Below are 27,913 nucleotides of genomic sequence, written 5' to 3' on the forward strand. Positions count from 1 at the left end.
CTTACAGTATCTCAGAGGCCTGACTTACAGTATCTCATATGAAAGAAACACAAGAGTTTTAGTTGACTGTAAGCTCAGTATGAGTTGATAGTGGTGTGATGTGACTATTAAAAGAGCTATTCTTAAGTGATATGGAAGAATAACCGTAAGGTTCAAAAAAGGATAGTAACAAGCTATTGATCTATGTACTCATCAATCCAGTTTTAGAGCACCATTATCAGTTCTTGGCAACACATTTTAAGAGAGACTTTGACTACTGCCACATGTCCACAGGAGAGTGTGTTGAAGGTATCTGGAGAAAATATTATATGAAGAATCATTAAAGAAATTAGGGATATTTACCTTAAATACATGTTCACAACCAAGGCACGTTAATTGACTTCAAACATGTGGCGTGTGCTAGAAAGATCAGATTTAGACTCCATAGTTTGAGGGATAGAATCAGATCCAATATGAAGCAAATTATGAGGCTTTTATGAGACATGAAGAATTTAAGACATATATTGTTTAAAATCTTATTTTTAATTCTGTCTTCTTTCTATGACACTTTGGGCACATATAGTCCATTTCCTCCTTGACTATTAATGAGTATTTGAATTTTTACTAAAATCAAAATCCTATTTTGACAAGAAGGCATTAGTTAATACTTTTATTTATGAAACAATATAAACCGAACCAAACCTTGTAAATAGTAAGAGTCTTATTCAGCTCCAACATTTTGTTGCTGAATCTGTATCTATCTGAAATACCACCCAGTCAATACCTTTAAAGTATAAACTTCTTTCAATATATTATCTTTTTTGAACTTAGCAACAACCCTGCATCATAAGATTATTTGATTTTTGTCCTACATATTTGTGGTCGGATTTTTCACCATGGTTTTGACTTCTTTCTCCATTTTGGTATTCTATTTCAATTGACTTAATGCAAATTCTGCCAATCTCTTTGTGGAACAAAGGAGGCCATGGGAGTGCAGGGGAAAAGACTCTCATATTAGTAAATCAGGAAATATAGGTTTCTTCAAGGCCATATAACTCAACTATGAAGCAGATGTGACTAGAACTGAGAGCCTCTGATTCCAGGCCGATTTCTGCTCTCTCACGGCTGCCCCTCCAAACTCCTATTTCTCTCCTTCTCTAGTCTACGGTTATCACTATGAACTAGCAGATAACACAGCAAATAGTGATATGGACAGGAGGCAAGGAAATTCTGGGTAGAAGAGGGTGCTTCCCCGGCAAAGGCCCCCACCTCAAGCCTGAAAACCTGGTGGCCCTAAGTGGGAACAGGCATTCCTGTTTTCATGCTCAAATGTTGCCTTTTCCAAGACCACTCTGGCCTGCCACACCCCTATCCTGTGCTCATATAAACCCTAAGCTCCACAAGCAGAGGAACAGAAGAGCAGCAGAAAGGTACAGCAGAGAAGGAGAAAAGAGAAGGAGCATTTGAACATCAGGAGGTGTTTGGCTGGGGACAGTCAGAGAGGAGATTGGCTGTGGGATGGCCAAGCTCCAGGGGAAGATCATCTTCCCACTCCATCCCCTTTCCAGCTCCCCATCCATTCTGCTGAGAGCCACCTCCATCACTCAGTAAAATCCCCACGTTCACTATCCTTCAAGTCCATATGACCTGATTCTTCCTGGATGCCAGACGAGGACCCGGGTACCAAGAGGGCAGGGTGTAAAAGGATGTCACCCTAACTTTCCACTGAGCTGGTTTAACACTTAGCCATCCATGGATAGCAACTGCTAAAAGAGCATTAATTGTAACACACCTCTAGATGCTACTGTGGGGCCAGAGCCCAGAAGCACTTGGCCCAGCTCCTGCACTGGCCCATCTGCATGCCCCATGTCCTATAAGGGGGTGCGGGCTAAGCAAATGAGCCATGCCCCTGTCAGAAGTCCTGTGAGGGGGTCAGGGAACGCTCCCATTTCATAAATAGATCTCCAGTAACCTCATTTAATACATCAATTTCTTGGCATTCTTAAATTCTAAGTAATTTTTCATCATGTTTATGTTTGTCTTAACAACCTCACTTCAACTGGAATCTACAAGGTATGACTAAAGTTCAAAAAGATGGGCCAACTAGATAGGACTAAGTTTTCTGGATGCAGAGAAGAAAATTACCACCCCCATATATGTGTTGTTCATGTCTGTTCTTCAGGAAGTCAAATGTAGTCAATAAACGTGACCAAGATATGTCTGCCCTTCCCCCGACACACACACAACTTTAGAAGGATGCTGAGAAATCATGTTATCTAAAGAGCATTAGATAATCTATATAAGCAGTTGTAAAACTTTAGGAAATGCAGTACTACTGAAGTATTTGTTTTTTTGTAATGTAGGTCAAATGATTCTTCAACCCAGAGGTGCAGGCTCCCTATCCACCCCTAGGCTGCCTAGCTTTCCAGTTCAGGTACTTTTATTTGAGAAACCAGCCATATTTGACTGAATTACCATGCTGAAATCCTAGATTCTTTTCCTAGCCCTCTCACTCTAACTAGCAATTCTCTGAGACAGAAAGTAAAAAGACTTGGGGAAAGGCACAGGCCAGAAAAGACAGCCTCAATGTTCCAAAGACACGCCATATCCCCCAACCCTACCCAGCCACCCCGAGAAAACAAGCTAGAGCCTATAGTTTACATTAATTGCTCTCTGGTTAGAGGTTACTTTTCTGGTAGGCCAGAGGCTGTTTCCAGGAGTACAGAATAAAGCCATCATCAATCATTCATCAGTTACAATTACCATTTGCATCCATTTAATCACAGCCTGCAGTAGCTACCACCCATGAACAGTCCAAAATCAGAAACACAGAAACATTGAGAGTGATTATAATATAATTGCCTACAAATTCTCTAACACTATCAAAGATATATGTCTCGCCCGTTCATGTTTCATTTAATGAGTAATACATGTTCTCTCTCCCACATATCACATGCCTATAGAGGGGTAAAGGAGGGTAGAATAGCGCATGGCAACCAGAATATATGGGTCATCATATGCCACATTTCTTCAGACTAGAAAAGGCACAAATCCTTTGGGGTGCTCATTCCTGGGACTGTGGTTTTAAGCATGGTCTCTTTTTATGTATATAACCACATGAAGTGCATAATTATGCAAAGCTGCCTTATATTTCCATTCATCTTCCGCTCTGCTCTTGCTCATGTATCTCCCCAATCATCATCTTCCTATTGCTGTTTTTTCCTTTTTTTTTTTTTTTTTCCCAACCGGGCTTTATCTCGGCAGTTTTTACATCAGGTTCTTTTCAAAATTACACTTAGCTTTGACATTTCTACATGTTCACTTTATCCATGACACCTTTTGGGTGTCATCATAAATACTAAAAGCTCTAAAGATGGTCACTGACAGGAAACTAAATGACCTTCCTTTTTTCCTGTATTCCGAAATGTCTCCTGCCTCTTTTCATAATCGTGCACACATGTGTGCATGTGTGTGTGTATGTGTGTGTGGACTCAGAATCATACCTCACTGGCCAGACATATACTGAATTGGTTTCTGTTTACTTCTTGTTGCATCATTCACATGCTTATATACTTTCTATTCTATATGGCCTAGTTTAAAGGCCTTGAACTGTCTAAACGTTTGTTTTCCAATCTCTAATTTGAAAATGCTAATAGCTATTTTATAGGGTTTTTATGATGAGTAAATAGTGCCTAAGACTGCACAAGGCATTTAAATCTGCATTTAATAAAGGTTTCTTCCTCTTCCCCTTTCTCATGTGCTCAAATAAGTCAAAGCTTTCTTTTATTATTTTTTATTTTCTAGAGACAGGGTCTCATTCTGACGTGCAGTGGTGCAATCATAGCTCATTGTATCCTCAAACTCGTGGGCTCAAGCTACACCGGCACCTCAATCTCTCGAGTAGCTAGGACTATAGGCACACATCACCACACTCAGCTACATTTTTTAAAACAGATGGGGTCTTGCTATGTTGCCCAGGTTGGTCTTGAACTCCTGGCCTCACAAAGTGCTGGGATTATAGGCATGAGCCACCACATCCAGCTAAAATGGTAAACCTTTACCTGAATATTTATGTATAACACAATTTATTTTGAAAAGATATATTTAAATAATATAACACCTAGGTGATAGCAACATTATTTTGTTGTTAAAGGATACAATTCTAGCAAGACTTAAATTGTATTAATTCACTGTAATAAGGTACAAAGACCTAGGGAAATAAGAATTTCTCCAGTTAAATGATGCCTATGTCACATAGGCTGGCCTTGCTATTGGATGTATAAATATAGCTAAAAAACTTTGTAAGAAACTTCATGTTTTGTTACACTTCATGCTTGCCATTTTAAAATCTTAACTAAACACATTAAATTGAAGGATGGCATGGGAGGGAGAAAAGGGGAGCAAAAAAAAAATTAACTGTGGAGTTACCTCAGATGGATTTAACATAATTTCTTTTGTTTTTATGGTAAAAGAATCAGTTGCTGTTTGCATCTCAGTTGAAAATACCCTCAAGGAACTTGAAAACTTTGGTCGAGACAAAGTACTATTTTCGGGTCACTATCTCCTCCCCTTTCTCAGCCCACACTCAGATCTGTTCTTTCCCTACAACAGGTGCTGAAACCTCTGTACTCCTCAGTCCTGTTATATATGAAGCAGCATAAAAATTGCCTTCACTGGGGTGTATGACAGGCCTATCTTTAGCCTGTAATAATATGATAATTAGGTTCCAGGATATTTTAAGTGGAAGGAGAAGGTGGGTTGCTCAGTTGCCAGGATGCTCATTCCTGCTTCCGCATGTAGATCTATATTCTCCCTCCTGCCTGGAATGTTCGTTTTCCATCTCTCTCACTTGCCTCTTTCACTTTTTCGCCTATTTATCTTAGCCAATTGCTAAGGCTCAACTCAAAGGCCTTCCCAGAGCATGACCGTGATTTCTCCTATACTTATACTTCTTGCTACCTATTTTCTGAAATACATACATAACTGTATTTTGCTACATACTGTCTTCTTCATCTATGTAGATCTTATGTCTTCCAAGTGACTATGATGCTCTTCAGATCAAACAGGATGCATGAGCACTGTGCTTGCTAGGCTTACAGGGATGAGTAATATTTATATTGATGTTTCTTAGAACTTGCAATTTTATTTGACAGGGAAAGATGATCTCTTATGCCTTCAATGTTCAGCAATTGGATGTTTTTAGACTGTTGCAAAACTAAATAATGAACAAGTAATGTTAAAGCCAATTAAAATGGAGCTCAAATGCCTATGTATAAGATCTAACTTGAATCAATTTACTGTTGTGTATTTTAGTTTAGTTTTTTTTTTTTTTTTTTTGAGACAGTCTTCGCTCTGTCGCCCAGACTGGAGTGAGGTGGTGCGATCTCAGCTCACTGCAAGCTCCACCTCCCAGGTTCACGCCATTCTCCTGCCTCAGTCTCCTGAGTAGCTGGGACTACAGGCACCCGCCACCATGCCCGGCTAATTTTTTTGTATTTTTAGTAGAGATGGGGTTTCACCGTGTTAGCCAAGATGGTCTTGATCTCCTGACCTCATGATCCGCCCGTCTTGGCTTTCCAAAGTGCTGGGATTACAGGCATGAGCCACCGCACCCAGCCTCAAATTAGTTTTTATGAACATTATCTTTACAGACTTTAAAATGCTTTGACCATGGGTATGTTATAAAACTAGAAGCCATTTAAAGATGTTTTATATAGTAAAAATGGGTTAATACACTCATCAGCAGTTATGCATGATTATCTAAAGGAGTAATGGGATTTATGGTACATCAATTCTATAAATATATCCAACTGTTTATACAGCATTTCTTAGAGGTAACATGCAAAATGAAATATGCAGAAAAGAACTTGAAAAAATACTCCTTGTTCACATATTTTGAGATGCGACATTAGAGTTATTTATTCATAAGAATTTCATAATACATTAGTAAGCATGCCGCAGGATATTTTGGAAAAGTAATGAAGGCTTAATAATGCGAAATTTTTCTCCAGCCTTCTTTTCTAAGAAACAAATGAGATGAGACTTTCATTTAAGGCCAAGACTTTAGCTCTTCCTGTTCATAATCTCATTCATCACTTCGTCCTGGGCGTTTGTATATCTGCTTGTTCTTTTATGAATCTGCTCCCGCTCCTCTGCTAGACTCTAAGCCCTCTAGAGACAGATCCAGGATTTGACCCCTTTTTGCAAGGCCTAGTGGCAGAGTGTCCATTGTAAAGTACTTGCACATGATAAGAGGAATAAAAGCTTGCCAGACAGACAAGGGGAAAGGAATGAGAATGAATGTGAATGATGATCTAGTTAGCACCTACTGTCTACTCAAGACTGTGCCACTATGCTACCGTGGCACTTGATGAAACTTATTAATCCGCACAGCTACGTTTACCCAAAATCTTCATGCAACATTTACTGAAAGCATCTTCACTCCTTGGCAGTTTTCTCCGCATGTCCCCAGGGAAACTCATAAACAGATGAGGACATTAAATATACATGTGGTACTGTGAGTTCTGGATTGTAATGGTCGGGGTAGGAGTACAAGGGAGAAAGGCTCTTTGAAAAAGCGAGGAGCTGGCCTGAGCGAGAGCATATTGGCAGGTAGAGGAGCAGAAATATCAGCAGGAAGGTGGGAACAATTTGGGAGGTGCTGGAGTCTGAAGGCAGTTTGCTGTTGCTGGACTGAAAAGGGCAAGGCACAAAATAGTGAGGAGTGAGTATTTAACAACAGACCATGTCCTAAAGGACTTGATGACCTAGTAAATGGGCTTGAGCTTCGTCTTCTGGGTAGGCAATGGGCATCCATCAGCTATTTAGGGAGGAGAGTAACAAGATGTTTTGGATAGTTTACTCTGGCATCACTCCCTGGTTAAAACCCTTAGATGATTCCCTAATGCTCTTCGAATAAAACACACACCTCCTGCGACGGCCTACCAGTTTTCCCTCCTGCCTACCTTTTTCTCTCATATCCACACCAAATTCAGCCACTATTCCCTGTCCTAGGTCTCTTTACTGGTCTTCAGAAGCGCCAAGGCCTTTGCATTTTACATTTGTTCCCCCTCTGCCCAGATTCCCTTTCCTCAGCTCTTCTTGTGGTGGGTTCTTTCTCATTCTGTAGATCTTATCTCCCCAAAGGGATCTTTCACAGAAACATTATCAATGGGACCTTCCTCCGTTATTCCATGTGTTTTGAATTTGCTAATTTACTCTATAGCACTTATCATACTGTCTATCTTGATAGTTACACTTTTGTTATACTTGGTATATTATCACTTCCCTCCCAGAATGTCATAGGAGCCCTTGAATTCTTGAATTTGATTTATCACAGGCACGTTAGCACAGTGGTACCTGGTACATGGACACCACTTAAATAAATGTCTGTGTGTGTGTGTGTGTGTGTGTGTGTGTGTGTGAATATATGAATATAATGAATATACTTAGAAGGTGAGTTAGGGGAAGGCGTCCAGTGGTAGGGTCAGAATTTGCATCTAAGGCTTATCTGACTCTAAATTTCACCTTTATCCACTATCCAAAATATTCCTCTTTGTTTTAGAGTAAATATATATTCCATTCATTCATATTGTGAAGCAAATGCTATAGATGATGACTCAGCCTACAGACACTGTTCTCAAGACAAAACCAAATATAAAATAAGTAAAAATGCATTTAACTTGCCTAAGAGATACTTTTGTGCTATGAAAGCATGTATCTATCTATAGAACTATTATAACACAAAGAATGTTTTAATTCTTACATGGTTAATTAGCAAATCTGGGGAAAGATACGGTGTTTCCCCATTTATTTCTCAGAAAAGCCTTAAGAAAGACAATAGAGAAATAACCTCCATGCAAAAAAACCATTTTTATAATATGTCAAAGCACATTAATATCCTCTACAGCATTTTAGCACCAAAATTAACAAGTGGAATTTCTTAAATAAAATTAAAGTCTGTCTTATACAAACTTAGGCTGGTTTTCTTTTGCTTCCTTTTTATATTGCTTCATATAGTATTTGTACCCTACCTTGGGAAATATATGCAAAATTCTCTAAAATAAATTTGATATACTAAAATGATCTTAATTTACTACATACATCTAGATCCTTTTATTCTATTTTTTTAAGTCAGGTAATACTCTATACCATAAGCTAAATAATATACAGCAATTAAAATATTATGTATTTCCCTTAAGACAAAGAAATATATCCAGTCAGAAATAACTTCCTATCAGGAATAATGGGTGAGGATAATATTAAAGGTGTAACTTCCATTTTGAATTCAATTCAATTTCAACCCCCTTTTAATGATATAAGTTCTCAAATATTATAATAGCATGCTTCAGGATCATCTGAGATTCTTAATAAACATGAACACTGGCAGGCCCCAACCTATGTGATGTGGGGCTCAGATATATACATTTTGAAAGTACTTCAGGAAATTATGGGGGGAAATGGGGGTGATGTTTTACATTTTCTAAATTTCTGGAGCTCTACCAAAAGAAAAAAAAAGATTCTTGGGAAAATACCTAAATTTTATAGTACCTATAGTTTATAGCACTTTTCCATCCATTATTTCACATAATTTTCAGTACAACAGTAATATAGGAAGAAGAGGTATAGGTGTGCCCATTTTAAAAATACAAACCAAAATTCAACTGACTATCTTTCCACATTTGTTCTACTTACTAGCAAAGTACAGTTATATTTATTCAGTCAAATAACAAATATTTGAAGACCTGCTTTTGTGCCAGGCATTGTTCTAAATACTTGGAATAAATCAGTGAACAAAATAGATAAAAATCTTTCCCTCATGGTGATTATGTTCTGGCAGTTGGAGACAGATATAAGCAGTAGAGATAATAAATACATAAATAATGAAACTAATATTCATTCCAATACGATCTATTCAAGGTAACCAGAAGGTCATCTTACACAGATTATCAAACAAATTTTTGAAACAAATGGGCTATCCAGTTCATCAATTTAATAGGAAACACAACACTCCATTGCCTTAGGAGTCTAGGTAATAGAGCCTTAAGTACAGCAACAGCATTTTGCAAATATGCAACCATTTTTCTATGTAGCAACAAAGCCTTACTGTATGTACACAGCTAATTCTAAACACATACACATCTTATTTCCCTTGTGGCTACATTATCTGAAGTGCAGAAGAGAAACAGAATCCACATTATCCAATCTATTCTGTAGATGGCACTGCAGGTCCAACAGTGGGCTTGGCTCATAAGTCTTGCTATCACTGTCGGGCTCAGATAAGTGTCACATTGAACTGTAGGAAAACCACATTCATTCTAAAAGCAGAAATCACTTTGCAATGGCAACCGTCTTATACAATTGCAGGACACAACTCCAATTTGTAATTTATTTGAAATTTTTCTTATAATGTATTAGGTCCCACAAAGGCTGAACTGGTGAAATCATTCTGTTTATCTTGTAGCATCTATTTTAGTTTATTGCCAGGAATAGAATAATGTCTGTTCCCTGAAGTGGAAAAATGTTTCATTGATAAACCTATACATTATAAATCATTCCTGTGGGCTCTAGGTCTGACTAAACCAAAGGCATGCTTTTTATGGCATTTGAGTTTCACTTCCTACCCCAGGAAGTTAAGTAATATTCTGCAGGGAGGCAGATTAATGTCCGCTGAAGGTAAAGGATGAAGGGATAAAGTCAGAGGTACTGCACCACAGTCGGACTCTAATGCCAAGGAGGGTGAGCCTGTCATCTTGAGCCAGAGCAAGAGCTGCTGGAAGTCAGCTGAAGTATCTAAGAAAGAGAAAAGTCAGGCTTTGGGTCCTGAAACACAGACTTTTATTTTATCTTGTATTGACTGATGGATTGATTAACCTTTCTGCAGGGGTCACTAATGGCGAACGTAATGGAACTATAGAAGGAGGAACAAAACAATTCAAACTATGCCTTAGGAATCGGACTAGTATCTTTTCCCATACACTTGAATTACACTTATTTTTTTTTTTTCTGGCAAAAAACAAGTTCTAGCCCAGAAAACAAGTCACGGTTGATCAGACATTCAATCGCATATTCATCAGACTGGCTTTTCTTTACAGGTACATCCTGAAACATATATAGTTGGGACGGCAATTCTAAGCAGTTAATTATCATGGCAATTCGAGTGTCAAGTTGAAGTTTCTCAATTAAAAAAAAAAAATTCCAGCCAGGCACGGTGGCTCATGCCTGTAATCCCAGCATTTTGGGAGGCCAAGGTGGATGGACCACTTGAGATCAGGAGTTCAAGACCTGCCTGGGCAACATGGTGAAATCCCATCTCTACCAAAAATACAAAACAATTAGCTAGGCATAGTGGCTCATGCTTGTGGTCCCAGCTACTCAGGAGGCTGAGGTGAGAGGATCGCTTAAGCCTGGGAGGCAGAGGTTGCAGTGAGTTGAGATGGCTCCACGTCACTCCAAGCTGGGTGACAGACTGAGACTCCATCTCAGAAAAAAAAAAAAAAATCTTAGATAGCTGAGAAAACCCAGTCCTCCTACAGTCCTCACCCTCTTGGCTGTTTCTGCTCTGTGTGAAACTGTGCCATGCAGGCTGTACTGAGCTCTTGCAGCTGATGAACACTGGGTCGCCCAGGCCACGGCAATAGCTACTGCCATGGCTACTCTCTCTTGCCTTTTGTCTGAGTCAGTTACTTTAAGAGACTGACAGGAGAAGATGAGGTGTTCTCTTTCTCTCCCTTCCTTAGCGTGTGTTGCTTCAAGCAGTCACTCATATTTTCCACTCATATGGCCAACTGAACCTTAGTGACTTTTACCAAGAGTGTGGAATAATACAGAGACAGATGCTTCAGATCCAGACGCAGTCTGAGGGTGCTAGAATGATGAGAAAGCCAGGTGGCAATCTGGGCACACAGAGAAAGAAAGGATGTAATACATCAGTCCTGACCCACAGTTCCTCAGCTCACCACAATTATTTTATTTTTCAATTATCGAGGAATTGAGGTACTGAAAGGAATCTGACAAGGACCCAGGGCTCTTAGAGTCCTGGGAGGCAACAGCCTGGATCAGAAAACCAACAAACAGACAGTCAATGCAATGCCATTACTCTTCTTTTTCTATAGCTCAGGTTTCAGTGCACGGCTGAGTGGTTTGCCTTAAAGAAGTCACAAAATTTACTACAAGGTCAATGCATCATTTGGCATAATAATTTCATTAACTCTAATATCACACATGATGTATTTTAATTGAAAAAAAATCAAAACGACAACTTTTTAGTGAGGCCCTGATTCAGCACTCATTGTTCTGTGCATTCACAGTCGGCAGTTACCAAGGGGGGGAGCTGTCCAAGAGGATTCTGCTCTCTGCCCTCCAGCTAAAAACAATCCTATAGGCTACTTGTACAAATTAACTTAGACCTCAAGCATATCAATTATTATTTGTCTCAATTCGTGTCTTTTGTAGGCAATTATTTGTCTTCATGCTTCCAAGGATTCTGTTAATCCACGTTGTAACACAATTCTCAGAAAAAAGAAAACTTATCTACAGGACATAGGAAGTTATGCAGAAAATAATTACAAATGTAATCTGGATGTAGAAAGAGAAAAAAGGAAGCAGGAAGCCACAACATAAATTCTAATTTGTAATTTAAAAAAGGAATACCCTTAATATGACAGCATAGTGAACTTAGAACTAAATAATCATGATTTTTAAAAGTCACAAGACGCCAAAATTAGATTGGGGGAGGAGGAACTTACGGATTTTTTGAGGGTGGGGTGGGGGATGTTGTACCACTAAACAGCTATTTGTTTTCTGCAGTGAAAATCATGTGATGGTATATAATCTATTTTGTTTCCAAGAAAACAAGTGAATAGTTAATTACTCTAGACAGAAACATAATTGCATGCACATGCAATCACAGAAAACAGCTCATCTACTTGCCACTCCTTGGCTAATAATAATTTAGTGATGGGCATGTAAGTTATTATGGTCTTTATTTATTTATATTTTGCTAGGGCTGTGGCTCCCTTCCTGGACACTAGCCATTTTGCTCTGTCACAGTCATAAGGAAGGGGTTACATATGACATGTCCTCTGGCTAAAAGCTGTAGTGTGGGTTACTAAAGAAATATTAAGAGCTCCATGTGAAGAACAGGTTTCTTTTACCACTGCAGTTAATTGACATAAACAAATGTTTCCTTTCAACAGAACTTGTCGATTTTCAGTCCCATGTTCTATGCTCCAGTGCTTTTCCAGACTTTGAGACTGTATTGCCTCTCAAATCACAAACATGTTATAAGGCCAGGGGTCATAAAACATATATACAATGAACGGGACCGCCTAGACTGTTGTTCAGGAATCCATTTGTGAATTCTTAGGGAATTACTGGGTTCTGTGGAGTGATATGAAGATATTAAACGCTCAGGATTACTAAGAGATCCTGTTACACGAAAACAGAATGATTTCATTTTTGTGGCCCACCTTACTCTGCCAGTTGCACCAATGTAGCTGCACACCTTACGTAGGCCAATGCATGAGCACAGCAGCTCAGCTTTCAGAGCAGCCCTCTCAACCTTGGCTGCACAGGAAACACCTAGGGGGCTTTTCAACAAACAAAACAAAACAAAAACCCAGCATCTAGGCTACACCTGAGACCAATTACCTTGACCCTCAACATGTGGCACCAAGGCAGCAGTACTTTCTATAGACTCCCAGGTGATCCCGGTGCACAGCCAGGGTTGAGAATCCAGCTCTAACTGCATTTGCTTCAGCAATTCGTGAGGAGGTATCAAAGAAGGTAATAAGAAAAAACAAACAAACAAACAAAAAAAAAAAACCCCTGGCCCTTGGGCTTATTAGAAAGTCATCAGGCAACTAATGCTCTGCAAAATTCTCTTCAAGCATGTCTGAAAAGAAGAATCTCTCCATAGCAGACTTGTGAATTCTGAGATGCTGGTCAAAGATCCTATCTCTACAGTAAGTAGGAGTGTATGAGTGGTAAGCACATGGGCTTTGGCAGCAGATGGCCAGAGGAAAAAATAAATCCCAACTCCATTGCTTATAGGCTTTGTGATCCTGGGCAACAAAGCTAATATTTCTAAGCTTCTGTTTCCCCACCTGTAAAATAGTACTTGACACTGTTAGATTACAGGAGACAAATTCACAGAAAGCAGTTGGAAGAGTTGCTGACACAAAAGGAAGCACTCAGTATTCACTTCATTTTTATGAGCTCTTATTTTTTGCAGGAAAAAATAGTCCATAAAGTGTGAAATTCATGTACAATGTTATGAACTTATTTCAGTGATTTTAAAGATCTTACGTGATAAAACACCCTATGTGATAGCATTTGTATTATACTTCAGACGAAACAGTTGCTTATCTATCTTTATGCTTTAAGATTCTAAGTAAAGTTTGGTAAGCAAAGCCTTCTGCAGTTTAAGAAGGAGTTTAAAATCCTTTGGCTTAACATCATTAATTTACTCTTATTGCATAGATTTAAAACACATCATTAGAAATATTTTGGGGCAACGGAATTTTCTATATGAGGCCTCTCTGACAATGTGAATTAGATGGATGCCTGCTATAAATGCAGGTAAAGCTACATGGCCAAGTTTTTGGCTTTCATGTGGTTTATGAGGCAGTTTTGTTTGGCGCTGCACTGAGGAAACTCTGCTGACAGTGATAGTGATGCTGATAAGACTGAGGCACAGATTTTAACTGAATTAAAACCACTGGGAACATGATAAGCCTTGACTAGCACAGCGCTAAACGTGGCCTTGAATGTTCAGAAACTTTACAAGGCTTTAATATTTAGGGGAAAAGTTTGATATTCAGTTCCAGTGGAAATATCCTAATTCAGCTGTCCATCACACTCCCAATGAAGATAGAAGTATAATTTATTATTGTTATTACATTAGCTGGTGACTGGAAACACATTGCCCATGTACAAATTAGAGTCTCTAATCCTAAGGTAATTATCAGCCAATTTCAGAGTTGTTAACAGGATTAAAATTATGAATATATTAGCTGATTCACCCTTGCAAATCAAATTTTGATTAGATAATACTACATGCTAGTATGTATAACATTCAAATGTCATAAAAGGCTTTTTAGTATAAAAAAATTTGATAAAATTTTTCAATAATGTATGCAAAGCCAGGGAGAGGGAATGAATGATTGATGGTTTTTCCTTATAAGCCTTATTAAAGGTCCTGATTTGGTTGGTCTCCAACTGTTTTGGCTCAGAATTAGGAATTCTAGTTTTGATGACAGCTCATGTGCACTGATTAGAAAAACATCTCACAGAGCTATTAAAAAGGCAAGTTAATCACTAGAAGCATAACAGTGGATGGAAAATATTTCATACTGAAAGTTCTTGAAGATCCTGCTTTTCAGTTTATTACAGGATATATCTTCTTAAAGAAGCATCATTGAACAGTTAGTACCTACATAAGTACATACTAACTCATTTCATGTAGGTGCTCTGTGAATTCTACCTGTAAGCATAATCCTTCTAGCAACAGTAACAGGCAGTGTAAAATGCAGTCAGGTGGGTGAGTAGTTGGTGAGTATGTAATTGTGACATTTTTCTAATGTCTAAAGAACTTCATTTGTGGTACATCTGGACTTTAAAATACATCACTTCACCTTAAACAAAAGATCGTTGGGTCATCAGGTTTGGTCAGAACAATAGCACAGAATATATTACAGAAATGAAGTCTTACCACATCCCACAAGGAGAAGAGACATTTGCAATTTTGTTTGTTGGGAACAACCAAGTAATTCCACAAATCATAACCTTGAAGACAGAACATCCTTATACTCCCTTCCATGTAAGCAGACACAGAAGGTGAATTTGGAATTTTAAAGGTAAATGATACATATTGAAAAAGATGATAATACATTTAATGTAGCCAAAAGTTTTAAAAATTGTGCTCAATAGATTTTTCTTTTTAGAATGAGTTAAGAAATACTTTTTTTGAGTGTTTATTCAGGTAACTGAGATAAGGTTCTAGTTTACTATATGGTCTGATTTTAAAAAGGAACAAAAAATCTATTTACTGTATCTTTCTGTAATACAACTTGTACCTGATTCCAGAGGCATCTTTGTTAAACGCAGAGGTGAGCATTTCCCCACATCCCGGCTTACAACCTTTCCCCGTTACCTATAGAGTAAATCCAAACATAGTGTTACGGTACGCAGGGTCCTACATGAGCTGATCCCGCCAATACTTCTAGCATGCCTGTCACCTTTCCACCACCTCTACTTGCTATGCCAGTGATGTACATACCCCTTACCCATCAGGACATACTCTGCAAATGCTGCACCACGTTCCCAGAACGTGCTCCTGTTTCTTTCCACAGTGCTCCAAAAGATTTCTAAGATTATTTGTAATTGTGACATATCACTGCATCCCGAAAGAAAAAAATAATGAACTTTTGGCATCAATGGAAATATTCAACTATGGGGATATATGCATTTATACATAAGTTACACATATTTAAATCCTGTGTGAGCAAGCATGTGTTTTTCCAGACTTAACAAACAACAACAAAACTTATCTGTCTTGATCCTATTCATAGCCCTAAGGCAAAATAGAAATTACTGTAATAACAAACTCATAGAAATACATGAGCATAATAACAGACTGCGAATAGATTTAATATTTTTCCATGTTCAGAAAACCAAATCAGTGTAGCTCATATCCCTACCCTTCTTGTTTTATGGTTCTTGGCAATTCTTTTGATTATTTCTGTTCTCAGGCAGGGCTGCCAAATCCTTTTCTCAGCTCCATCCACTCCACAGTTGAGGTCTCTTCGGTTCCAGCTCTTGCTCTGCTGCCAAGCTCCCCTTCACTGCCTTGGCATCAAAGACGAAATGTGGCCAAGGAAGGAAGCTCCCTAGCCATCACCATGTGCAGGGCAAATCGGAATTTCCTTAAATCCTTCTCCTTAAAAAGATCAAAGAGAGCATAGCTTTGCATCTTATAGTCCTTTTATTGAGAGTTTGTTTCTGCTTCTATTATGTCTGCCTCCTCCCCTGGTCCTTTTTCTTTATTTCTTCAATTATGTAAGCATAAAGTTGGTTTTTAAGTATGCAAGGACATAAAATACCAAGATTTTTAGTGTTTGTGCTGCCCAGAATGAAAATTAAGAGATCTGATGAGAGCTGAAATAACTGAGTTAGTAATTCTGATAAATATCCTGAACGTACACTATGGTCTACAATTGAGTATATTGATTCTTAGAACTTACATTGCTGTGCCACACAGTATCCGCGAGGTTGGTTAAATGTTAGCATGTATTTTAGGCAAAAGGTCAGCAAGTTTCTAACTTTTAAGAAGTTTCTGCAAAATAATATCAGCCTCCCCAAAGGCAACCCTCACTTTTTTTTTTTTTAACGATGTAATCAGAACTACTTTTCATTCTCTCAGGGATCCATCTATCCTCTGATAAACTTCCTATCCACTTTTCCAAATCAATGTGACCAGTGTATACTTTGATTAGAATTTCCTGTTTTAGAATCCATTACTTTAAAAACAATTTATAAAGGCAAAAGATTGTGGGATTTGTTCTCCTCAAAGGTATAAAGCACAAAGTGAGGCATTATTAATACTTCTGAACACACGTAACAAAAGAAATCATTCAGCACCATTTCAGCATATTCCCCACTCAGAAGATTCATGCATATTTAAATGAATTAATTTATTTTGTGCAATTTGCTCTTTAAGTGCTTAAGTGCTCATTTGCTGTTGCTTATTTCAAGATTCTGTGCCCTTGTTTTTGAGTCACCAACTTATAGCTTGAGTGCTCCAGGTGTATTTATGCTCCCAAAGTATTTTAAATTACCCATTAGGAAATCCAATTTCCTATTTATAAGACTCAGAAGTGATTTTCCACTGTTACCTTTTTCTTAATTAAGAATATAGGCCTAAATTCACAGCTAAGTTTTTGGTACAATATTTATTTATTGGCTCTATGACAGTCAATATTATAGAATGTCACCAATATTAGACTCTCAGATAGTCACTTAAGATGGGCTACTCTTGGATTCTATTGGGATTGACATTTTGGGTATCCATAAAAATCATCACCGTAACAACATCCACTACTTACACTGTGTGCCAAGCACTGGACATGCTCTATCTCATTTAGTCCTTTCAACATTCCTATGAAGAGTTATTATTTTCTCTATCATTATTTGTTTTACAGATGAGAAAATATAACTTAGAGAGGTGAAACACAAGGTCACATACCTAGCAAGTAGCAGAACCAATATTTAAAGCCCGCTCCGTCTTCCTTCCAAACTTTATGATGATCCATTTGTGTCTAAGGCATGTGATTGTGTTTTGGCAGGTATAGAAATGACCGACTGAGACCCAACTTCTGCTTTTAAAGACACTCAATAATCTCATTCAATAATTTCAGACATTGATGATTGCAATAAAGAAAACAAAACACGGTGATGTGCTGGAGAAGCTTTGTTGGTGGGTTGGTCATGCTAATGCAGATCTGGTTATTAGAAACAACCTCCTTAAAGAAGTAACATCTAAGCTAAGACTCAAAAAATACAATGTGGGACATCCACTGAAAGACAGGAAAAATGGTATTCCAGGCAGAAGGAAAAGCAGGTACAAAGGCCTAAGGCAGAAACTGAAAGGTCACTGAGACTAGAGTTAAGTGAGTGAAGGGAAACTGGCACCCAGGCTGGGGAAGAGAGAACAAACCAGGTCATGAGATGCAGGCAAGAGTGTGGCTTTTATGCTAAATGTGAAGGAAAGCCATTAGAGGGTGCCAAACTGGGGAGTGACGTAAGTTTTATTTTGGCTTCAAAAAGGTTGCTCTGGTTGTTTTGCAAAGAATGATTAGACAAAGTGATCAATAAGGAAGGAGACCACTGCAGGATTCCATGGTAGAGATCACCTAGACTAGGATGGGACTAGGAGATGGAGAAAAGGGAAGAATGAGTTTAAGGATTTTGGTTTGAGCTGTTGGGTAGATGGTGGTTTACTGACATGGGGAAAACAGAACAGGTGAGGCAAAAATCAGGTTGTCGTCTATGGTCACTGGGTTAGACAAGGTTTTTAGGCATTCATTCAACAAAGATTTACTGAACAACTCAGTGCTCTTGAGGGCACTAGAGATAAGTTGTTAACAAAGCAGATGAAGTTTCTATGCTCTAGTGAGCTTACATCCCAGGAATCTTGGTACAAATGGAATAGTCAGAGAGGGCAGGAAGGGAACTATGTATTTGAGAAACAATGGCATTTAGATGTATTTAAAGTCATGGGTCATGGTAAGATCATTTAGGGAGAATTTACAGATAAAAAGAAGAAAAGGACCCAGGACCAGACCAAGCAAAGGGACATTTTTTATTGACAAATCGTGTATGCAAAACATATTTGATGACTTCTAGTTTAAAAACTTGTCTATTTTTTTTGAAAATACTGACTGACATGGCAAAGTGACCTCCCCTCTATCCCCTATTGTATTTTTAGATTGCTTAGATACAAGTACAAGAAATTTGTTGATGCGCTACTCTCATTTTCTTCTTCCATTCAATACCTTTTTTCTTTTTTTTTTTTTTATTTTCTTTTTCTATTTTTTTTTTCGAGACAGAGTCTCACTCTGTCGCCCAGGCTGGAGTGCAGTGGCTCGATCTAGGCTCACTGCAAGCTCCGTCTCCCAGATTCACACCATTCTCCTGCCTCAGCCTCCCGAGTAGCTGGGACTACAGGGGCCCGCCACCATGCCTGGCTAATTTTTGGTATTTTTAGTAGAGACGGGGTTTCACCGTGTTAGCCAGGATGGTCTCGATCTCCCGACCTCATGATCCACCCACCTCGGCCTCCGAAAGTGCTGGGATTACAGGTATGAGCCACCACGCCCGGCCAATACGTTCTTGTTTTCTTTTTAAAGAGATAGAGTCTCACTCTGTCGTCCAGGCTGGTGTGCAGGGGCATGATCATGGCTCACTGCAGCCTCCAACTCCTGGACTCAGGCAACCCTCCCACTTCAGCCTCCCGAGTAGCTGGAACTACAGGTGCACACCACCATGCCTAATTTTTTGTATTTTTGCCCAATACCTTCTTTATTAAAAATTCATTCTTTTGGCCAGGGCACTGACTCATGCCTGTAATCCCAATACTTTTGGGAGACCAAGGCAGGTGGATTGTTTGAAGCTAGGACTTTGAGACCAGCTTGGGCCACATAGCAAGATCACATATCTACAAAAAATTATCTGGGCATAGTGGCACATGCCTCTAGTTCCAGTTACTTGGGGAGCTGAGGTGGGAGGATTGCTTGAGCCTAGGAGGCAGATGTTGCAGTGAGCCATAATCGTGCTACCACACTCCAGCCTGGGTGAGAGAGCGAGACCTTGTCTCAGAGAAAAAAATTAATTCATCAGAAAAATTACACAGAAAACCCAGCTAACTATAAAACTTGAACCACGAAGCTCTAAATAATTTGTGACTGCCATAACAATTAATGGTAAATCTGTAACAGCAGCTGAATCCATGAGTCACCTTCAGATGAGGGGGAAAGCACATACAATTTCCATAACGCTGATTCTAACTCCACAGGTTTCTTTTCAGTTCAAGGAAGTATACTAAATTGACAGTGAGAGGCATGATTTTAGGAGTGAATTTTAATCTGCTTTAATGAGTTTTTAAAAACTCAGTCAAAATCATGAGTACTTACACTTAGTTACAGAGTACTTGGGGCCTAATTGACAAGTGATTGAGACATATTGTGGCACTTGAGAACGGCTGCCCAAGGGCAGGCTTGCCCACAGTCAGGGCCTCCAGTCCACTCTGCCCACTATTTCCTACTACAATTCTGCTGGAGGGAAATTCAGAACTGAAAAATACTTTATGTTCAACATAGTTTAGTCCATGTTGTGGTTCAAAATGTAACCCACTCTCCTTGATAAGTATTTTAAACTTTCTAAATCCTACCCTTAACCCAGTGCCTTATCCCCGATGCTGTGGTCTCTGTCTTGGTAAAGACTCTTGCCACCTATCAGTGCTGTCATCTCTGAGTGTCTTCACCTTCATACCTAACTCATCATCTCTCATTTCGTTGTCTCTACTTTCAAAGGTGGAGCTAAACACACTTTTCTCAAAGGGCTCCCATCCCCAGTCTGAATTCCATCTTCCATCTTGAGGAATACCACTTCCACACTTCACCCATCCTTTCCCCGTTTCTTCCATCTCTCCCTGGATCTCTGGAGTTTCCTGGTCCTTTTGATCTTTCAACATAAATAGACTCCTTTCATCTTGGACATAAAGGCCTTCTTGATAATGAAGCCTTCACATGTATATATCTTCTCGTATCACTGACAAACTTCTTTTTAAACGTTTAATTTCCTGCCATTGTGCTTTCAGTATGTTTTTAACACCTCCTTAATGAATAGAAATCTGGCTTCTGTTCCTACTACGCTATTACTCCTCTGCATTTTTAAGAGTGACCAATGCATTTCTTTAGTAAAAATCCAACAATTTTAATCTCTTTTACATAAGATCCAACTTATTAATCCCTCTTTCAATGATAGCTTAATTCTTGGCTAACTTCTTCCTGGCCTGCTCACCGTTCACTTTGCCTTTTGTTTTTTATATAAGATCTGCTGTTTTTTTTTTGTTTTGTTTTGTTTTTACTGATCTGTAAATATGACAGTTTCCCAGGACTAAGTAACCCCTTTAGTTACTTCTTCTAGTTAACAATGACAGAGAAATGTGTAAGATCTGAATAGTTAAAAGCAGCAACCCTGATAAGAAATCCTATTATTAATCAATGCCAATTAAGCATCTAATATTAAGGATTTACTAACTACAATGAGCAAAACATGAAGGGCCTACAAACTAAAAGAGTATACAACCTAGTTATGTAGATAAAACATACAAAATAACTGGAACAAACATAAACCCACCTTTTACATACGTGTAACACCATTACGAATGCCTGTTGGAAAGTTGAGTAAGGTGAACTAAGATTTTTCTGTTTTCTTTCTTTTTGCAAAGCAAATATTACAAGTTTCGTGAATGAGGACACAATAATGCAAGAACCAATTTCATTTGCCTTTGTTTTTACAATGATGTCTGCTCTCAAATAAGAGTTCTGTACAATTTTCAGCATCTAAAAGGAGAATGAATCTAAATGAAATGCTTTAGATCTTGACTCACGCTCAGAGCAGTAAAGAAATGAGTCAGAAAAAAACATCCTGGGGAGCAGAGGATGCATTTAAAACTCCAAATCCCCCGAAAGGCAATAATTTCCAAAAATTCCTCCACTGCCACTCCCTAGGTAAGCCCCTGTCTGGACACACACAGAGACACACACACATACACTCACTCAGACTCAAAAACCCTCTTTTGTAATAGGCACATTTTGGATCGTATTACTTTAAACCATATCAACTTCTGGCAGGGTTTGCAAATATTTTTACCCTTAAAATGGAACTTATCCTTCATTCTTCTAATTGCTTTAAAAGTTATAATAAAGAACTCTTGCTTGAACATTTTTTACCATAGCACAATTAGTTCCGTGTCCCATTACAGAATTCGTGTGGGTAAAATGCACTTGCTGATTTTAAAAAGGTGGTTAATTACATAAAATATGCAAAGGTACTATTCTGGATGACTAGGAGGGGACACAGAAGACAAGCACCAAATTCTTGAGGCAAATCCATTCTAGTCAAGGGAATAAGAAATATGCACAAATAATGATGCTATTTATATGGAAGAGTTACATGGTATACTTTAGGAATTCAAAGGAAAGAGAAATTGCATTTAGTTATAAAAGCTTCATGAAGGATGTGATCTGAAATGGCCCTTGTAGATGAGTAACATTTGTGCAGGGGGAGACGTTAAAGGGAGAACACATTCTGAGAATACCAGGGGGTGAGGTCAGGTATTATGGGGAAAATGGAATATGTGTTGGACCTCAAATGCTTTTAATAGGCTCTCAGGAGGAGAGGATAAAATAGTACAATTCTATTACTGAGAATAAAGAAGAAAGACTAATGCTAGAGATGAAAAAGATTTTGAGATAGTTTAGTTCAAAGTTACTCATTTTAAAGAAAGAGAGCTACATAGTAAGGATAGGGGAGAATAGAGCTCATACTTATATCATCATTGCAGCAGCAAGGGATGAGGAGCCAGAGCTATCTCTGTCCTCATTCACTTTGTCCTACAAGCACAAGCCAGACTTCTCCTCCCTTTGGTACTGCACCCACCTATAGGGAATGAGCCTTATTTATTAAATTTATATGGTAGTTGGCATGTACCATGCAGCAGGAAATGGCATCTCTTCACTGTTATCTCTAGAAAATCAGCATTTGGTGGGATACAAGTTAGTGAAAACACCACAAGTTTCAATTTACATTTTTCTTAATTGTATGTCAGATTTCAATTGTCCACAATTTGTTTCTCTCTCCTGGCAGACTTTCCACTTGTACACTGCACATAACTAATTTCTTAAAGGTTAAGATAAAAATTAGTTATCATCTGTAGTTGTTTAAGAAAAGAGAGTCTGAAAGCATTCTTGCTTTTTTCCTAAGCACATGAAGACACACACGCACTTTTTTCCTAAACACGTTTTTCCCTTTTTCCTAAGCACATTAAGACACACACACACACACACACACACACACACACACACACACACACACACACGAAAAACCGGATTTAGAGATAGATAGTTGCGAGGGAAAACTTGTTAATTTGAAATTAAATGTGTCCAGAAAACAGGTGAGTGGCAAAGGCTGATGTGCTTCTCCAGAAGCGAAACCTTGCAATTAAGATGAGAAGACAGCTCAAGTGTGACGCTGGCGCTGCAGCGGCTGGGGGATCTCAACACGGCTAATGAATCATCATCAAAGTGATTTATTGACTGCGGCCGGAGCTTCAACTCTGTCTCAGTGTAAATGAGGAATAATAATAATTTCCCAGTCCTCGCTTGGCTGTGAACTTCTGAAGAGTGAGAACCTTCAGCGGGAGATGATAAACTGTAGTGATGCCATAGGACGTCTTCGTCCACAATGTTCAAAGCCACTGTCATACAGTGAACTACATCTCATAAAACTGACAAGAGACGGGTATGCACAACGCGATGTCATCCCGACACAGCTTCCAAGCAAAAGTCCCCTGAGTCTCATCCTAGTACAGCTTCTCATGGGGACTGTTCATTGCTGCCACACAGGAATGTAAGGAGGAGAGGGATGCCTCCTTAGAATATCAAGCTCCTGACATTCAGGATCTGGACTCACGCGCTTCTCTGTGGCTTCAGCGGCCATGGTTTTCAAACCAAAAGAAACCTTGGATACCATCTATCATCATATATACAATCAATCCGTCCTCTTTGTATATATGAAGAATCCATGTTACTTGTAGTACCATTTAATTCATTAGTTATAGAGTCAGACTTTGAACCCTATTGTCATCTTCCCTCCTCATTATGAATTGAAGTAAACAGATACATACTTTGTTTCTGCTACATTTTAAGGAACACTCAAGGTATAAATTACATACAGAGAAGGTAAGTTATATATTATGCAATAATCTCCAGAGATTTTTTTTTGTCACGATGTTTAAAGCACTGATTTGAGTGGGAGCTAACACTGAGTACACACGGACACAAAGAAGGGAACCAGAGACATCGCGGCCTACTTGAGGGCAGAGGGTGGGAGGCGGGTGGGAGGAGGGTGAGGATTGAAAAACTGCCTATCGGGTACCATACTTACTACCTGGATGACAAAATAATATGTACAGCAACCCCCCCAGCATGTAATTTATCTAGAGAGCAAACCTGCACATGAACCCTAAAGCTAGAAGTCAAAAAAAAAAAAATTAAAAAGGCATGGATTTGTTCTTGTTTTTGACTCTTATAATATTCTCAAAGCCAGAGGATCTTTACCCTCTCTTGCTAGTTCAATTCTACTCTTTTCTCTGGAATGGAAAGAAAATACTGTATAATTCCCTGACGCACCCCTTTAGCTTGGGAATTTACCTGCTCTCCATGTAACCTATGCCTTGATTTTCCTTGAAGTATAGCTATATATGCATATAGCTATGCAAATACTTCACTACTGACTATTTGGGATACATGGGTATATGTAAAAGGTCTCTGATGCAGATACTTCTATTTTGGTCTCCATAATGGGCATTTCTCCAGTTTGATCTCCCCTCCTTTTAATTTAAACCTAGTGTTCTCCAAATATTTTTAGTTTTTTTACAGTTTGATCTCCAAACAATCTAGGGGACAAAGTGGTGACTCACTGCTGAAAAAGGCCTGCATACAGTGTAAACCTCCTGCAGCCTTGTCTTCCTAGCTCTATTAACACTGTTCTTTTTCACCCTTTAATCTTTAGACACTCAAAAACACTGTTTTAACCATTTATTCCCCTTTGTGGATGCTAAATATATCTTTTTTCTTCCCTCGAATCCTTACCACAAATTCTTTGAGAACCACGATGAATGCTAACAATTTATAATTACCCTAGAAATCAGATATCACAGTAAGCCTAAGTTACACTTACATTACACACTACAAATCTACTAGCTTGTGCACTTGTGGTTCATGGAGTGGAAAGGAATCTCTTGGATGGTGCCTGAAACCTGATTTTAACTGCTAAGATGTTTGCTATCTTGTTTGTCTTTGAGCCGGCCCAATTTCAGAAAAATTTCATTGTCATTTAGAAAAATGACTTGGAAATAGGCTATTTCACTACTACCACATCCAACGATTTTGAAAATGGTTATGTAAATAACTAGTGATGAATCCATTTTATGTATATAGAGGACTAGGTTAGAAAATATGAACTTAGACAATTCATCTGGCATCTTGTGTCTCATCTTGTTTTCTCATCTATAAAATGGGGATGATAATACTTCACATTTAAAAAAGGTTGATATTATACCAGAATGAGAATGAGTATAGAGATACAACAGGTAGGAGATACATGAAAGACTTATTCAAGATGTAAAGTATTGTTATTTGGAACCAGCAGAAAATTATATCCAGTGTGCCATTCCCAGAGCAAAAGTTTATTCACCTGCACCCCTTGATTCTTTCTCTACAACTCATGTAATCACCAAAAGTTATTGCTTTCTTGTCTCAGTGTATTAACTGGATGGTTGAATGCACAGAGCTCACATCTGAATCAGCACAAAACTGAAACCCAGAGGAGGGGAAATAGAAAGGGAGTCGGGCTTACACTGAAGTCATTCTCATCACTCAACCTGCCCACACAAATACTGGGAAATCAACTCATTTAAACAACTTGGGAGGCAAGCTTGGGTTATAATAATGTTCTTGAATGCAGGTCAGTGAAAAATTGGCCTGCACACAAATTCCCACTTGTCATATGCTCTACAAATGCACATTGATTGTTTTCATATTTAAATGCCCAGAATCAACCATAACAAATGTGTCAGGTTGTTGCGAGTTTTTAAAAAAACAAAACAGGATGAACTATGGCATATGGTAAATTATTGTGGGTTCCTTGTGCTCTCAGCAGAATCACAAAAGGGCAAGGACTTAAGAGAAATCATTTGTGTCTGGTTCAAATCCTACAACATAGAAAATGGAACTGGAGCTGAGTTAATGAAATATATTATTAAATCCCAGTTTGTAGTTGGCTGTGTGTCATTAGTCTTATATGCCTGAAAATGTAGTATTTGCTTACAAGTAGAATACTATACAGTCTTCAGAATGACATAATCTAAAAAGTAATCTTGTTTTTCCCTGTATTTTTCTCTATAGACAAATAATATCTCCTGCTAATCAACCCCCTCCCCACACTTTGCCTTCTTCATAAAACCCAGGTCCGAGAGTTTCCCACGATTGCCAACTGGTGCAATCATTCCTCAATGCTAATACTCGGAACTCATCAAAGGTGGCAGTTTTGTGGTCTGTAATCCCCAACTGACCAAATCTCGTACGTAATAAAAAACCTAAACTTGTATTATATCAGAGTGTAGGTATATGCGGGTGTGGAAGGGGGAGGAGTAAGAGTGATAGCCATGTAAGTAGTCCACCAGCAGTTTAATGGTGTATGTGTGCTCAGAGAAGTCATTGATAATAAGGACCTTTAGAGTCCTGAGACTCTAATAACATGCGGCCAGAAAGGCAACAAAAACAGGAGGGAGAAAGTTTTGACTCTTTCTTGTTGCCTTTACAGCCACATGTTTTTAGAGTCTCGGGAATTTTATTTCCACATCAGATTGCTGCCTGTTATTGGTATAAAGTATCAGTCTCTCGTATAAGTACAACTTAAAAAGGCTAAAAAAAGAAAAGACATGCAAAAAGGCTGGGAAACATATGTCTAAGAAGAGACTGGATAAAACCTGCCACAGAGTGAAGAGTGAGCTCTAGCCTAAGTAAACCTGCTGACTTCCTTCCTGGTTCTGAAGCATCAAAATACACACGTGGCAAAACTTACTTACTACAATTTTGGAGAACAGTAACTACATTGAATGGAAAAGGTAGACCTCATTCCCTGTTGAGGGCATCAAATAAATCCTACTTGCAAAATTTGTTTTGTTTATGTCTTGATTCTTAACTGCAAGTTACCTGAGGCAAGATGAATGACAACACTAAGTTTTTCAAATAGAATACAATTACATACCGTTTTTATACATCGATTTTCAGAGCAATTGTACAGATTCAATGGCATATAATTGTATTCAAGAAGTATTATTTTAGAAAATCACTGGATTACTATCTAATATAGTAGGCTGAATAATGGACCACTAAAAAGTCCTCAATTGTAATCCCCAGAACCTGCCAATATGCTACTTACATGGCAAGAGGAACTTTACAGATGTGATTAAGTCTGATTAATCTGATTAGTCTTGGGACGGGATTATCCTTGGCTATCCAGGTGGTCCTAGTGTAGTCACAAGTTCCTTAAAAGAAGAAGGCAGAAGACTCAGAGTCAGAAAAAAAAAAAAAAAAAGTGACACCGGAAAGAGAGGTCAGAAAAAGAGGGAGAGAGATTTGAAGCTGCTATGCTGCCAGTCTGGAGGATGGAGGAAAGGGTTAGGAGCCAAGAAGTGTGGGTGGCCTTTAGAAGCTGGAAAGGGTTAGAAAAAACTTCCCTCTTGCAGCCTGCAGGAGCAATGAAGCTCTGCCAATGCTTGTATTTTAGTCTCATGAGACTCATTTTTGACTGTCCTCCAAACTGTAAAATCATGACTTTGTGTTGTTTTAGGCCACTAAGTTTGTGGTAATTTGTTACAGCAGCAATAGGGAACTGATAAATCTGAAAACTTATATCATGAAAATTTTAACAAATATTGTCAATTTTTTTCATCTACCTATCAAACAACACCCATTCTAAGTCTGTCTGTCATCTCTCTATTTATCTATCTTCAAATATACTGTCAAACATAAAAAATTTTCTACACTGTAAAATTCCCTCTATGTCACGTACCCCACATTCTGTATCTTGCCTGCCAACTCTACTTTAATTGGGTTGTTCCTGCTGCCTCGCTGACTTCCCCAGTTTCTCTCTTGAATACCTCAACTTGAAGAGCAAATCTCAGTATTATCCTGATACTAAAACCAGACAAAGACATCACAAGAAGAGAAAGCTACAGAACAATACCTGTTAGGAATATGGATGCAAACATCCTCAACAACATAGTCAGAAACCAAGCCAGCAACATATAACAGTAATGATACATTATGACCAAGTGGGATTTATTCCAGGGATGCAAGTTTGATTTAATATCTGAAATTCAATTAATGTAAAACATATCAATAGAAGTTTTAAAATCAAATGTTCATTTCAACAGATGCAGAAAGATACAAAATCCAACACACTTTCCTGATATAACCACTCAACAACTGGAAATAGCAAAGAACCCCCTTAATCTAATAAAGGACATCTATGAAAAGCCCATAGTTAACATCATTCTTAAGAACAGAAAACTAGATGCTTT

The 27,913-nt window shown here is 38.5% G+C and overlaps 1 protein-coding gene across 7 annotated transcripts in view; it reads right to left on the reverse strand.

Annotated features, from left to right (window-relative positions):
• Nucleotides 1–27,913, reverse strand: part of TPK1 (thiamin pyrophosphokinase 1) — a 379,683-nt gene that overhangs the window by 52,038 nt on the left and 299,732 nt on the right. The window contains exon 9 of one of the 7 annotated variants that reach the window (XM_063606409.1): nt 26,766–26,875. The exons of the other annotated variants lie outside the window; for them this stretch is intronic. Within the exon in view, the coding sequence (XP_063462479.1) occupies nt 26,766–26,875 (110 nt within the window). Of the gene's footprint in view, nt 1–26,765; nt 26,876–27,913 lie in introns of those variants that run through there. 7 annotated transcript variants of the gene reach the window in all.

This window comes from Pan paniscus, chromosome 6 (genome assembly GCF_029289425.2).
Source record: "Pan paniscus chromosome 6, NHGRI_mPanPan1-v2.0_pri, whole genome shotgun sequence".
Classification (NCBI taxonomy): Eukaryota; Metazoa; Chordata; class Mammalia; order Primates; family Hominidae; genus Pan; species Pan paniscus.